This window comes from Gopherus flavomarginatus, chromosome 7 (assembly GCF_025201925.1).
Source record: "Gopherus flavomarginatus isolate rGopFla2 chromosome 7, rGopFla2.mat.asm, whole genome shotgun sequence".
NCBI lineage: Eukaryota > Metazoa > Chordata > Testudines > Testudinidae > Gopherus > Gopherus flavomarginatus.
The window spans coordinates 20,518,547-20,534,314 of NC_066623.1; the positions used below are offsets into that span (position 1 = coordinate 20,518,547).

Below are 15,768 nucleotides of genomic sequence, written 5' to 3' on the forward strand. Positions count from 1 at the left end.
TCCTCATTGGCTCAAAAGAATCCTGTAATTCAACTGTACTTTTAAAAATACAGCCGTGTATGCATGTGGAGGGAATACTTTACGTAAGTAAATCAACCATAACACGCACACCAGGCTTACCTGAGGCATTTCCAAGCCCAGATCCCCCAAATCCAATTCCAAACTTCTTGTTTTCTTCACTTTTGGATTCCTTTCCAGCTTTACTTCAGTGTCAGTGGGTAGCATATAACTCATGCAATGAAAGGGATAGAGGTTTTCCCTGAAATAACTTCAGTTCACACACATGGAGCTCTTCTCTCTTTGTAGACTTCTGTGTAAAATGAACAGACCAAACACCAAAAGTTAACCTTTATTACACTACAAATTAAAGAGCCACAAAAAAAAAAAAGAAAGAAAGAAAGAAAGAAAAATACAGGTGCTTTTTTTTCCCCTTCAGAAAAAAAGTTATTATCCCAACATGATCATTTCTGAGGAGGCAAAAAACAAAAATCCCCCGCAAAACTGAATAGACCTCATGCTGGAACATGCTACAAGAATTAGTTCTCCTCTCCTCCCACACCCTAGTGTAAATGAAAAAGCCTGGAACAAACAATACCTGTGCAAACCTTACTGCTAGTTCAGACTGTTTTCCATTACCTTTTGCCTCACTGTGTTTGTATGTCCTCTAGCTAGACTGCGAGCTCTTCAGGGTAGAGACTGTCTTTTCACATGTCTGGAAAGTGCCCAGCATAGTTTTGGGTCAATACAAACAACAGTCTTCATACAGTTAACAACACAAAGTCAATAAATTCTAGAATGAGACTCATGTAATCATCATCTTTTCCAAAGTGGATATTGAGGGCATACCTGTTTTAGTGTTTCCCCCATCCTTCTCTTACAAGTTCAGCCCATCCACCTCCTGCTACAGTTTAATCAGTTTCTCATGCAGTAATATCTAGTGCCAGAAGGGAAGTGTAGCAGACACACTCACTATTAAAAAGGGGAACTTCCTTATTGGAACTTTAAGTCTGGGCCAATTCCAATTTCGTTACTCTTCCACTGACTTCTGCCTGGGCCTGGATTGTTTTGATCCAATTTATTCAATAGTAATTTCCTTGACTCAGTATCTTCTGTAATCCCTTGGATAGTTCAAATGCATGATTGGAAAGGAGATCTTATTTAGACAATCCTGCATTTGTAACAGCATGAGGAAGCAAGGCTATGAAAAAGCGAAGTACTTGGTGCAAATATGACAAAAAGCTCAGAAGATAAATGATGGTGAGTGCAGGAGAAACCGATTTATACATCAGAACTAAAGAGCCATATTCATTCCTGGTGTAATTCCACTGACAAAGGCTGTTACAGTGGGAATGAATTTGGCCAAATATTTATTGGCCTTCCTTCTCACACCCCCAAAAACATGAAAGTCTCTTCAAGGAATGATATGCAATGCCTAGATAAATCAGACAGCAGCAGTGTTGTATGAGTATTGAACCAAAATCCCAACTATGAGCCTTGAAACAACAGTGCAGGAATATCAGTTGAAACATATTTCCATTTCTTTGAATGTAATTTTTTTATTTTGCACACAATTCCCTTTTAAAAGTTTGTCGTTTTTTAAACGCAGAAATAGCACTAGACATGTTCTAGAACAGCAGAGTAAACATAGCAGGAAAAAAAGAACCCCTTTATAGACAAACTAACACAGGAAGGTAAATTATTCCTTCCCACTGAGTTAGTCTAACATTTTGTATATTGAATTTAGTATTTTTAAAAAGTCATTTATATCTTAAGGTAAGTGAAACAGAATGCAAATAAAGCTCGTGCCACCGCAAAATAAAGTGGTTTTTAAATCACAGAGTCACAAATATAAAACAAACATAAAAACCCACAAAGTTAAACATAGCCCAAATTTTAACTTGGTAAGACAGGTCCTCAGTAAGACAATGCAAATGCTTCCAATGAAGCTACCCCTTTTAGGGCCTAGATGTCAAATAAAAACCAGCCAGTCTTTTCTGAAGTAAGCTTTTCTTTCTACCCTCATATTTCCAACAATCTCTTATTTTTGTGTCAACTGATGTTTAAACTTTTTGGCAGACTACCTCAGGGCATCACGTCTGCAGCCCTTGTCTGTCTCAGTGCACTGAAAAGAGACATCTACAGAGCCGGCTTGCTCAATGCTGTGAAATTTCACATTAGGTCGCAAAATAGATTTGCTCATTCATCTAATGCAGGAGCAAAACTTTGCACTTTAATTTTAAAAAAAGTATGGAAACTCATTTTGGAGCCTCGCTTTTAATATTTGTAGCGGGGGGGGGGCACAAGGGTTCAGGAAATGGATCTCGTCTTTCAATACCAATCTGCATGTCAGAGTCTCTTTGAAATTCTGTATGTTCAAAGGGATCAATTTTATCTTCTATAAACTTAATATGCCAGCATCTAATGATTTTTGGCATCCAGAATATCTGAAACTGCAAGTCTATGGAGTGTTAAGGTCAAATTCTGCCTTTTTACAATCCAAAAAACTTCACTGCCTTTGATACACAAGGTATAAAGTTGGGACAGAATTTTGCCCAAGCCCTATCACAATGGGTTCAGTAACGATTTGACACTTCCCAAAAACTTCTCTGCTCCTCAATCTCCTGAGTCTGCAAGTGTTATGATGGTTATTAAGAAACATATCAAATTCTCATAAATTTAAGTACGGTAGTTGTTGATCTCCAACATAAACTCATAGCATCATATTCTCAAACATCTTGTGCCCTTACTTGACTAGGCAGAATGTATTCAAATAATCATTCTTTTTCATATACAAATACAAATTTGAATGAATGAAAGACCTGAAGGGGGGCCTACAATAGGAGTATAAGTAATAGTGAAGATCAGCACACTTGCAGAGTTGTATGGGAGCACTTGCCCTTTAAGAGAGTTCCATTAATTCCTTAAATAAACATTAAAGGATGCTGGGCATTGGTAATGTAATACACCCTTTCACTTCTAAATCACTGATGCCCCACGTGGATTGTGATCATAAAGTTATAACCAACCCCTGTTCAATAGAGTTTGTAAAAAGGAAATATTAATGTAAAATCAGTTCCTAAACATAAAAACACACTTTTCTAACTGATTATCTTGCTGGTGATCTTAACAGAAATGCTAAATGAACCACAGAGACAACTTTCAAGCTGGACCCTCCAATGTCAGGGTTGTTACACTACTGTGGTAGTGCAGGGGAGCTCCCATTGCCACTTCCTGTGTTGTATTTTATTCTCCCAGGTCGTAAATCCATCACCTTTCACCAGCATTAAATTCACTCAAAAGAAACCCCAAAGAGAAATTTCCAAACAACTGCAGGATAATCTAGCTGAATGGCTTTACAAAATACAGTGCACCTCAATTTGCAATATGAATTTTGTACTTTAATTAGTTATGAGCAAGATTGCTATTTCATGTTTGTGATGTTAGATGCACATTTGGTACAGTTTGAAAATAGTAAGTATAGCTATATCTTTTGTTAAGGACTTGCACAGTGTCTATTATCACAGCAGCTAAGCACTTAGTTACAGAGTTAAAGTGCATTACATAAACAATTACATTTTCACTATCATGAGAAGTGTTTCAGCTGCTATTAATGTCAAAGTTCCATTTTTAATACCAGAAGAAAGGCAGGAGAAAACAAGTTTTCATGACTTCCCATGTGTACTAATCAATATTTTATTGATATTAATATTTGTATATGATTTGGAAGATGAAGAAATATAGTTTGAAAGTTTCCCCAAACACCTATTAGGCTGAGGACGAAGCCTACCAGCATAGTGAAGAATGCCAGAGATGTCACATCCCCAAATACTATGTCCATGTCATTTACGAAGAACAACAGTATATACTAGGTGTGTGTACTGTACTTAGCTGTAGCATTAACAATCTTTTTTTTTTTCCCCAAGTTAACTAGATTTGTCTCCTGTGTTTTTGTTACAGCTTCTTTCCTCTTCCTGAGTTTATTTCACTTTGTTTTCTGTTATGGACAACATTATCCATATCTTCCCCCTGACCCCCATTTGTCTCCCTACATTAAGTTCTATTCTATACCTCTTCTCTTATATTTTAAGTCTCACTCCTGTTTCTCTCCCCAACCCACTCAAGATGGATCTTTTTTTTCTAGGGTGGAATGTCTTCCTCCAACAACAGGTGATCATGATGGTCCCTTCTCGCCTTAATGTCTATGAGTTTATAAATACATGTTGAAACTTCCCCCTGCCAAACCTGTATATGCATCCACCTGCACCTGCATAGAGGCTCATTTCCCTCACCTCCTCCAACACCAAGATCCTGATAAAACTGCAGCAGCACAATCTGAACCACTGTGCCTTTTGGCTTCTCCTCCCACCCTGAAAAGCAAGCAACAGCTCAGGACACTCTACTCCCCAGCTCTCCTCCCACATTTTAAGAAAATGCTGCACTGCTGAACTCTTCTGCTAGCAAATTCTTCCACTCTTCATCTTAAAGTAGTAGGCCCTAGCATCATATTACTTCCAGGTTTGCCTTTTTCCCTCAGAAGAAGGAACCAGCAGCTCCAGTTGCTTTGCCCCCTCTCCCAAGTGAGATTACGCTCCCAACATTTCTATTTGACAAAATCAGACTGATTTTTGAGATCTGTAAATGATACTATTAAACCAGGGTGGGCAACCTGCAGCCCATCAAGATAATCTGCTGGTGGGCCACCAGACAGTTTGTTTATATTTGCACGGCCACCCACAGCTCCCAATGGGCCGCAGTTCGCCGTTCCCAGCCAATGGGAGCTGTGGGAAGCGGCAGCCAGCATGTCCCGGCCACTGGGAACTGTGGGCAGCCATGCAAATGTAAACAAACTGTCTGGCGGCCTGCCAGCAGATTACCCTGACGGGCCATGCGCAGCCCGTGGGCCATGGGTTGGCCACCACTGTATTAAACAGAACGCTTTGTCTGCAAGCAGGCATCCACTGGGCTATAACTGCACAAAACAGTGATCCATACTATTAATAACTTTAACGACTACAACAAATAAGAAGAGTATGGTACTAGATTATTAAGACTAAATTCATAGTTTATTTGAACGCATATCCTTATGCAAGAATTTCAGCCAAATAGCTCAAAGGTTATTTGGGCATGCTTAATTTCTGCATATTACATAAGCAGACTAACAGATGCCAGCAACTGATCACTGCTTTTTCACTGCATGTCATATTTCAAAGAGACTTTAAACAATACTGTTACACTTAAGATTCTTAAAAAACCCTCCAACCACCTATCCCTTTTGTAATAAAGTGTTAACTTTTCTGTGCATTTTGGGGTGGGCAAAGGGGCTTGATGTTTGAACAGACATATCGGACTAATTAATATTTTTAAATCATTGAGCACCACCTGCCTCACTGTTTTGCTGCTGTACGTGCTAATAGCAACATATTTCAAACAGTAGCATCTTACGCCCAAGGATCTCAAAAGGTAAGCATCATTATCCCTCTTATAAAAAGATAGGGAATTTGAAGTACAGGGAAGTTAAGTGATTTGTTCCAGGTCACGGCAAGTCTGTGAAAGAATTGAGGATAGTACCCAGATATCTTGATTCATATTCTTGCTATAACCACTACACTATATTCATCTTTAAACTCTAATACTACCAGCACCACTTTCCTTTGAACACCTGCTGCATGGACATCTTAGTCAAGAAAAACCTCATCAGACCAAGAGGAAAACTGCAGCAGGTTAGGTGCAACAGTGAAAGTCTGTTTTGTATTTTCATCTGTATTCAAGTACTAGAGATTACACTATTTTCAGGCAAGTTATTAAGAGCTTTCAATTAATTCTTAAGATCTTTTTATACTTTTAGGAATCAATTTTAACTGTGAAAGGGATTAATTAGTATATGGATTTTACCAAAGTATTGTAAAACTAGAAAAAAAAGAGTTACTTTCACAAGAGATAATGATTTAACTGGTTTCTTCTGCTTACGTTTCAAGGGAATTCACTGTTAGAAACAGAACAATGAAGAGAGGAAACTAAAACAAAACTAGGCAATTATATAACTGATCTTTTGGAAGGCGTGTCCTAGCATAAGCAATGCTATAGAGATGTAGAATATGAAGTCATTGTCTCCACTCTTCTGCCAGTGCAGGGTACAGGGTGTAGAGCAGAGTCTTTGAGGAGGATGTGAGGGGCGCAAAGAAGGAAGAAATCCTTAAGCTCAGAAAACCCCTGAGTAAAGGGAAATGTAAACTTATTCTAAGTCCTCCTATTGTGGAATTATATTTTATATTTACAGAAACAAAAAAAAAAAAGTTATGAGATTAATTGCGGTCAACACAAAATGCTTCAAACTCACATATTTTATAGCCAAGAAGTATGAAAGTGTAGTCAATTTATCCATTAACAACTCATAAAAATATAATCCAATTGCCTATGCCATCCAAAAACCTGTAGGAAATGTAAATGAACAAAAACTGAAGTGTTTATTTTTTCTTAACATGAGTTATGGCACAGGATACACTTAAAAGCCTAAGGCAATAAATTCAAGTAATCATCCCCTAGCACCAATCCGTTAGGCAGATTTTCCTAGATATTGGTTATTCTCTGTTGTAATAGAACCTCGGAGTTACAGACACCTTGGGAATGGAGGTTGTTCCTAACTCTGAAAAGTTTGGAACTCTGAACAAAGAGTTATGGTTGTTCTTTCAAAAGTTACACCTGAAAAATAACAATACAGCTTTGAAACTTTACCATGCAGAAGAAAAATGCTGTTTTTAAACCATCTTAATTTAAACAAAACAAGCACAGAAACAGTTTCCTTACGATATCAAATCTTTTTAAACATTCACTTTATTTTTAGTAGTTTGTATTTAACACAGTACTGTACAATATTTGCTTTTTTTGGTCTCTGCTGCCTGATTGCATACTTCCAGTTCCAAATGAGGTATGTGATTGATCGGTCAGTTCCTAACTCTGGTGTTCGTAACTCTGAGGTTCCACTGTACCTCAAATAAATGCTCTCATAGAGTTTTATATGCTTGATCCTCAAGGAATCTCTCTGATGCAGATAAATAATTTTTTCATTATACAGTTGGGAAAACTGGGGTATACGGTTAAGTGGTAGGATGAATCAGAGATGGTCTCCTCTGACCACTAAATAATTCCTCTATCAAACATGGATAATCCTTTATAAGTTAGCTAGTGTTTGTACAGCACTCGAAAAGTACTCAGAATTATAACTCATTTCTCACTCCAGGAGCTATACCATCAAGCAATGAGTTTTATAGACCATGTGATCATAATCCACTGTCCTTCAACATCAACTATACCAGGTTAGTTGACAATCCCAAGTATACCAACCACCTAAAATATCTCAGACCTAGCAGTTTCCACCCCTTATTTAGGCTGCTCACAATGAACATGCACCAGGTCCCCCACCAAAAAAAACTTCTGTATCTACATCCATTATTCTTACTCAAAAAAAAGAAAAGAAAGTGTAAATGTTATAATTAAAAAACCCAGTACTTCAGCTGTGCTCAGACGCAAGCTGTCTGACATATGCAACCTAGATGTCAGCCCACCTTTTTATTACTCTGTTTCGAATTCAAGTCTCTTACAGCTTGAAAGACCGTAGAGTCGAGTCTCATCACACTTATACCGGTTTTACACCAGTGTGACTTCAAGGAGTTACCCCTGATTTACACTGTGAACAAAACAGGCCTAATGTGCTTTCAATCCAGAAATTAATATTTCAGTATGGACAGTTAAAAACTTAAAATAAAGAATCTAGTCTGTACTGGAGTTTGAAAAAAGTGGAACGTTTTAATTGGTTAGTTCAGAATGAAAGGTAGCAGAACTCTGGTCCTGAAATTAAAACACTAATTATTGGATCAATTACTGAAAATAATCCTCTAAAAAAATAGTGTGCCTCACCTATGCACATGCCACAGTTGTATTAAGGAACTGTTAAATCACATGGATGAGATTAGGGCAGGGGTAGGCAACCTATGGCATACGTGCTGAAGGCGGCACGCAAGCTGATTTTCAGTGGCACTCACACTGCCCAGTTCCTGGCCACAAGTCTGGGGGGCTCTGCATTTTAATTTAATTTTAAATGAAGCTTCTTAAACATTTAAAAAACCTTATTTACTTTACATACAATGATAGTTTAGTTATACGTTATAGACGTATAGAAAGAGACCTTCTAAAAATGTTAAAATGTATTACTGGCACGCGAAACCTTAAATTAGAGTGAATAAATGAAGACTCGGCACACCACTTCTGAAAGGTTGCTGACCCCTGAATTAAGGCATGCTCTTAACTCAAAGGGACGGAGTAATTCAGTAGGAAGGCCCTAATCATACAAAAAGCTCCCTGGCAAGCAGATGCCAGCTGAAAGCCCACTGAAGTAGAGGAGAGTCCTTGTAGGTGCAGAAGTCTACCTATTTGGTGACCCATTGATTTGAAAGAGGTTCTGTGCCAGGATCCATCAACACAACGCTCCTTATAGGAATGATCTCATGGAATGTTAATATTTGCTTATTTATAAGAAAAGAAGGACGATCAGAAAACTCATGCTTAGATAAACACCTTAATTTGTTTTAAAAGGGAAGTGATTCAGATTAATATTGAATTAAACTCCACATTCCTAGAATAGTTAGCGAACAGTTTATGACATTTTCTGAATTTTAGATCAAACTTTTTTTGTAGAACATCAATATTGTGTATGATTATTCCTCATTTACAAAAGCCAGAAGTGAACAGACTCATGAGGGAAGGAGGGAGGGTTTAAGTATGCAAAGAGAGAGAACATAACTTTAAAGAACTAAGTTATGGAGAATCTGTCTCCTTAACAATAAATGAAGATGTTTTACCCTCAGTTTTCTGATACAAACAAACAATATTAATGATGAGAAGTCCTGCGAGCGACAGCAGAGAATTAGGGCTGCCCTGAGTCTGAGGGTAACTAGGGGAACCGGTCTGGATATGTGTGGGGTAGTCAGAAGAAGGGGGTGTTCCCAGTTTTGTAAATTACTTCTTGTCCAGCATGTGCCTCCTGACACCCCCTTGGCTTCAGACAGCAGGAGCTCAACCTTCCAGCCCAATCACCTGGATCAGGCATGTCCCCCTTCTGCATCGTCCCGGAGCCCTATCTGTGCCTCTCCCCACCACCTCAAAGGGGAAGGGAACTACCATTCCTAGCACATCCCTGGCTGCGCCCCCCTGCATCCCCCACCTCCGACCCAGCCCCCACAGGCGCTGTCTCCCCTCGCCAACCCCTTATGCCTGGGCCTCGCCCCCTGCTCCTGACCCACTAACACACCTCCCAGCCAACATGGCCGCCCCACCAACCAGCACAGAGCGCAGCCTAACCCGTGACACAGCCAGCCCCACCCCCTCCCCACCCTGATTGGCCAAACAATCTCCCAAGCTCGCACCCATTGGCCTGCACCGCCGCCACTCAGCCGCCCAGCGGCTCTTTCAAGCTAGTGTGAGGCAACATGTAAACAAATCACTTTCATAGGCTCCTCAGCTAGGCAGTGCCGCTCCCCCACTTCCAAAGGAAAGGAAGAGGAGGGGGAACTACTTCGCTTCAGAGGGAAGGGATAATGGAACCTACTCTCACCAGCTACAGCCTCCAGGCATGGGGGGCTGCCCTCGCCCCCTGGGGTGCCCGTAGGCAGCAACTCTTCTCTCCTGGAGGAGGAAGACGGGGCAGGAGGCTCGCAGGCAGCTAGGTTCGCCCCACAAATCCCCCTATAGGGGAGGAAATAAGGACGGCTCTCCAGCTGCTTTCCAGGCCTGTCACAAGCCTATGATTCCTCCAGGAACCCACGGATCCCCCGCCCCACAACCACAAACTAGATACACAGAGTCACAGGGCTGAGTTGGGAGACTCCCTCACCCGTTTCCCACCCAGTTGTCGCCTGTCTCCCCTGTTTGCACTGATCCCTTATATACTGAGGGCTAAGCAACTCGTTCATCCATACTACCAGAACCCACAAAGCCCCTGGAGGGAAGGTGCTTTAATCCCCATGATCCTACAGTGCAGGCTCTGCTCCCCTTGCCACGGCACAGACGCCTGGTAGACGTAGCTTGCAATGGACGCCGACAAGCCACTGCTAACTTAGTGCACGCCCTGCATGCTGCTGCTTTCCTTTACAGTCTCTTTCAACTCCTTCTGCTACTAACTTGCAGTCATTCATTTCAAAACATACCAAAGGCCTAAGAAACGACAGCAGTACAATCAACTGTGCCAACGGATCAGAAATCTCGAAAGCAGAGAAACTCAGACATCTGCCTAGCACGGGGCTGTTCCTATCATACTACCAACAACTACCCCCTTGAATGAGCACGGGGAAGTGTCTGCTGCCCTCCACATCTCTATCAGCGTGGCACCTCCCCCATCCCATGCGCCTCTCCAAAACCAGGAGAGGGAATCGGAGGCAGACACACCCCTTTTTCATCCTGGGATTGCCCTGGCCTCAGAACCCTAGTCCTTGCTTGTATGTATCAGCGACTCTCCTGACCTACTCTGTATGCAGCCCCTGTACCCCTCTGCTGGGTTAAAAGGACAATAAATGCAGCCCCCCTCCCGCCTCGCCAAGGACTGTACCAGCCTCCACACCGCTGCCCCCAGCCCTTGTCCTACCATGGGCTACTAGAGCAACAGTCTCTATAGCCTCCGCCCAGTCAGAGGCTGCTGCTACCGCCACCCCCACGACCCCTCCCTGCCCAGCCTGTCCCTCACCTGGCGTCCCCCCGACCCAGCGGGGGAAAGGGATGTCTCAGTAGGGGGCGCCGCCCATCCCGCTCGAGCCCGGACCCTCCATGCTGCTTTGGGGTTTGTTTTGTTTATGTCTCTTCCTGACGGGTTCCCGGAAATCGCGTGACTCGCCCTCCTCACGTGGGAAGGGGGGGGTCTGAGAGCAGGCCAATCAATGCACAGGGTCTCTCTGAAGCTGCATAGCAGGGACTCCTCTGTCATGTGATATGGATAAGTCTGTGGAGGGGGTGTGTGTGTGATTAGTGCCTCTACCCATACAGGATATTCCAGGAGAGGCCAAAGTTCCTCACCCTTGAATTCTGAGCTGCATATAACAATCTTCAGAAGTGCAAGTGCTGGAGTACGCCTGCCAGGGTTGGGGGGTTAAGCTTTGCAGGGGCTTCAGCCCCATGGGAGGGATCTGCTGGGGCTTGGGGCGCCCCTGTGGGAGGCACCTACAAGGGCTCGGGTTTTCAGACCTGCAGGAGGCACATGCTGGGGCTGCGGGGGCTTTAGCCTTGCTCCTGCTGAAGTCCCCAGCCTCAGCAGGTGCACTCCACAGGCTGAATCTCTGAGACCCTCATACCTGCAGGGTGGAAGGCCCTAACTCTACCACCACTGTGAGGTCTTCCAGGGAGTCACTGGAGGGGAGTCAGGGCTATGGGACGCCAGGGAGTTACTGGTGGGGATTATTTTGATGTAGCTTAAAACCTTAAACCCAAGAATCGTATTTCTGTTGCTCTGTTGAACTTTTGTCCTCTTTATCCCTGTACCTATATGGCAGTGGTCCCCAAACTTTTAAGGGTTATGCACCCCTTTACCCCAGTGTGCCCCTAACCCCCAGGAGTAGGGGCAGAGGCTGGGGCCACGGCTGGGAGTGTGGCTGCAGCCAGGGGCCAAGGCTAGGGGCAGGAGCAGGAGCTGAGCCATGGACAGGCTGCAGTGAGGGCTGGCAGCCAGGCCCCCAGCCTTGGTTCCGGAGCTGGGGACAGCATATGACACAGTAGGGTGACCAGATGTCCTGAATTTATAGAGATAGTCCTGATTTTTGGGTCTTTTTCTTATATAGGCATTTATTACCCCACCCGCACCCCCAGTCCCGATTTTTCACATTTGCTGTCTGGTCACCCTAGGACACAGTAGGGGTGAGACTAGAGCAGAACTAGGGGTGAGGGGGCCTGCTGGGTGTTGCTCTCTCATCACCCCCCCTGGGGCTTGCCCAGGCCCCACCAGATGTTCCTCCACCCCTCCTTAGGTTGGGCATGCCCCACAGTTTGGGGACCTCTGCCGTATGGTATAAACCCTCAATAAAAAAAAAAAAGTTGAAAGTTGGAGCCACATTTGGTACCTAAATCTCTCCTGCAGCTGCTGCTGCTGCAGCCTATAAGCAAAGGCTCTGAAGTTAGTGTGTATTGTAGTAATATGTGAGTTTATATATTTTTTCATTTATTTCTTTCCTGGCCTCCACCCTGTTAAATCCAGATGGGCATTAAACAGACAAGCAAACCCCAGTCCTCACCAGCTTTTCATCCATTTATAGCTCTCTGACTTGGAGAATGAATGGGTTTTGACTTAAAATCGTTTGATCTCAAAGTAAACTGTAAATTAAAAGACACCTACTCAGCTGTGGACAACATTACACATTTTATCCACTCGTATCCTATTTCTGCTCCTCAGTGCTGGCTGCTCAAACTCAGTATTTCCTGTTGGCTAGATGCAAGTGGATGCCTATATTGTTTACTGATTAATTTAATTCTATTGCCTATAAGTCTAGGTCTATTAAATAAAGAAGATGTAAAAAAGAGTGAAAAAATCATTGTCAGCTTCAAAAAGCCTTCCAGGTCTTACTAATTACTCCTTAGATTAAAACCAATATATTTGGAAAACCTTATTTACTTTCTGCTGTTTAGACTGCTGTTTACTTTTGCACTTACTTCACACAGGCCAACACAATTATTAGTATTTATTTGACACTACCCAAGAATGTGTGAGGCAACTATCAGTACAAACAGGAAGACGTAGTCACTGTCTTGAAGATCTTTAAATCTATTGCCCCAGTTCTGCAATGCGCAAGGCACGACCGCAGCAATCTCCTTACACACTACTTCTTGTTGGCTCCAGACCTCATTTCAAATGGAGGAGTAACAAAACAGTAATGAGAAAAAGGGAGGATGGACAGAGTTAACATCAATAAAATAACGTTATCAGAAAAAGCTTATGCACACCATGATGGAGCAAATAATTATTAAGAATAAATAAATGTCTCTCTCTCATCACAGGTCAAAGAGGAGAGGTTAGTGGCTTGGCAGACTAGTTCAAAAGGGCATTGCATGCATAGAAGACAGTGTGGGTAAAGCAGCGCAAAGAGAAGTAGACAATAGGACAAGAGTTATCTGTAGAAATGGTGACCACATGCACCCTGTATTCACACTCTACACATCACTGTAATAATCTTTGTACAAAATATGCTTTGGTATTGTTTGAAAACTAAAAGCTTGCTGGCTAATAATATCATGGTGGAATGCATGCAGCTATATGTTAGTTTGTGAACAAAAGGTGAAATCATGACTGAAGTGTGTTTTCCAGACAAGCCTGGGGAGTGGGTAAACCTGTTTCTCAAAGACAAAGAACAAGTTGAAACCTCTACCCAGGTGTCACTAAAGCTGATAGGTAATCACCTACCAAGTGGCTATTCTTGAGAAAGGAAGCAAGGCAGGAACAAACAGATCTGCATCTTAGCAAACAGCAGCATGGAGATTGTTTTCACCACCAGTCTCTTTGGCTATTGTCTACACTATGCACCTTTTAGTGACACGCTCGTGCCACTACAGCCATGCTCCTAAAAGGCACACAGTGTAGTCGCTGTTTGTCGGCAGGAGACAGCACTCCCGCAGACAAAAAAACTTCCACCCTCAACGAGCGGCTGGAGACCTCCTGCCGACAAAGCACTGTTCACACCCCCAGTTTTCATCGACAAAACTTTTGGCGTTCACAGGTGGTTCCCCCCCTCAAAAGTTCTGTCATTCAGGTTCCAGTGTAGACAAAGCCTTAATCTCCATCCTCACAGCAGGAATGAACTTTATCTAGGGATAACCCTCAGGAAAACGCAATTTCAAAGGGTGACTGAATTATAAAAAAAGTAAAAACACCCCAAGTTCTCTTTCCTTATCTCTTTCTCTCTCTCTTTTCCATGTAAGATGACAAAGAAACAGCCTATGGACTTTTGGAGCAGATTGTGACCTGAAATTTGGTCAGCCCTGTTGCTGGGAGCTTATGGTAAGAATTTCACTTTGAACCAAGTCTGGTTTGTTAAGTTTGGAAAGCATTTTATCTTTATTTTTCTTGTAACCATTTCTAACTTTAATGCCTTATACTTGCACTCACTTAATTTCTTTATAATTAAACAAACTTGTTTTATTATTTAATTAAAACTAATCCAGCATCATCTTTAAACTGAACCACGTAGGTAATTCCAATCATGGTAGCAAATGTTTGTATATTGATATCCTTAGAGGGGCAATGGACCTAGTATTGTCCAGAACACACATTTTGGGGGGAGAAATCCAGGACTGGGAGTGTGTTGGTTTCACCCAGCTAGTGGTAACCAAGGCTGCAGAATGCCAGAGTATAGCTGGTGTTTGCTAAAAGGCAGCTGGGGTCAAAGTTGCTAGACCAGTTTATGGCTAAATACAGACACTAAGGGTGTACCTGCATCCTGTTTGGCTGTTTGTGAGGAGCCCCAGCAGCAAAGCATTGAGAGACACCCAGGGTTGCAGAGAAGAGGTGACAGCCTATCACTGGTCTGGATTGCACAGCACAATGAGGGGAAAGAGGTGAAGAGAAAAGCAGACAAATAGGACAAAATAGTCATCTATAGAGATGGCTGCAGAAACAGAGAAAGCCATATTCTGTCGGAATATTCAGTTCTGTCAAAACTGAAACACTTCACAAAATTGATTTAGTTTTAATGGAATTTCATTTCAGAAGAAAACCAATGATGTCAAAATGTCCTGTTTTGACATTTTCAGAACAAGACATTGTTATTTTTTGTTTTGAAATGACTTTTCATTGCGCATTTTTGAATTTTGTCTTGTATCACACACAATTTAAAAAAGACAAAATTAAAGAATATTTTAATTGACCCAAAACAATTTTTTTTAATTTCCTTTATGAGGGATTTTGGAATTTTTGGGTTTCATTCCAATTTGGAATGGAAGTCAAATTTCAAAATCCTTTAGGAAATGGGATTTCATCCTCTGCACAGCTCTATTATTCTGCTTATAAGTTAGTTTCAGTTTTGTATTTTCATCTACCCATACTATAGTGCCACACTGTATGGGTTGCAAATAGTTCAGAAAAAAATCTAAATCCAAACAGTTTTAACTGATGTTTACATTTTTTTAATGAATTTTATTAATTTCAAATGATTTTGCAAAAATAACTGTTAGCAAGACAAGATCAACAGAAACAATAGCATCAAAATAAATAAAAAAAATCGGGCTTCAGAGAGAAAACAGTACTTGGAAATCTTGAACAGACACCAACTTTAAAAACAAGTTGAACATAATCAGCAAAGGTTAGCTGGTCTAGTTTTAGACTTAACTATATTAAATGGCAGAAAAAACAATGGTGTTAATAGGCAGTTTTGTAAATCTTTTACAAAATTTACATTTTGGGCTTCAAACTACCTGTCAATGTACAAAGTATGAGATAAAAAGAATAAAGTTCATGGGATGGGTTTCACCTGTGATGACTTTGAAACAGAGAAGTATCTCCAGAGTCCAGCTGAGTGAGCCTCAGAAATTCATCTGAAGAAAAATAAATACCAGATTGAGGAATTTCCCTATATTTTATGCATCGGCAGGGTGAGCTAACACTTCCTCTGACAGCTGTCAGATAGTTAATGTGAAGAACATTGGAGATATCTGCATTTTTTTTAAAAATGAGTATTATGTGGATCTCTCTTTGATTACTATCATGCTGTCTGCTGCATGGGTGCAATGAGTTAACACAGTCCTGGA

At 41.7% G+C, this 15,768-nt stretch overlaps 1 protein-coding gene across 2 annotated transcripts in view; it reads right to left on the bottom strand.

The window, feature by feature from the left end:
- The window catches only part of CREBRF (CREB3 regulatory factor), a 29,071-nt gene extending 18,201 nt beyond the window's left edge, over window positions 1–10,870 (bottom strand). Inside the window, exons 1-3 of one of the 2 annotated variants that reach the window (XM_050962654.1) lie at window positions 10,733–10,870; window positions 637–712; window positions 121–310 (exon numbers count right to left, since the gene is read on the bottom strand). In XM_050962654.1, the coding sequence (XP_050818611.1) occupies window positions 121–234 (114 nt within the window). In that variant the 5' untranslated portion in view covers window positions 235–310; window positions 637–712; window positions 10,733–10,870. The remainder of the gene's footprint in view (window positions 1–120; window positions 311–636; window positions 713–10,732) is intronic. The other variant, XM_050962653.1, reaches the window with a different exon arrangement.
- Between the last annotated feature and the right edge of the window lie 4,898 nt (window positions 10,871–15,768).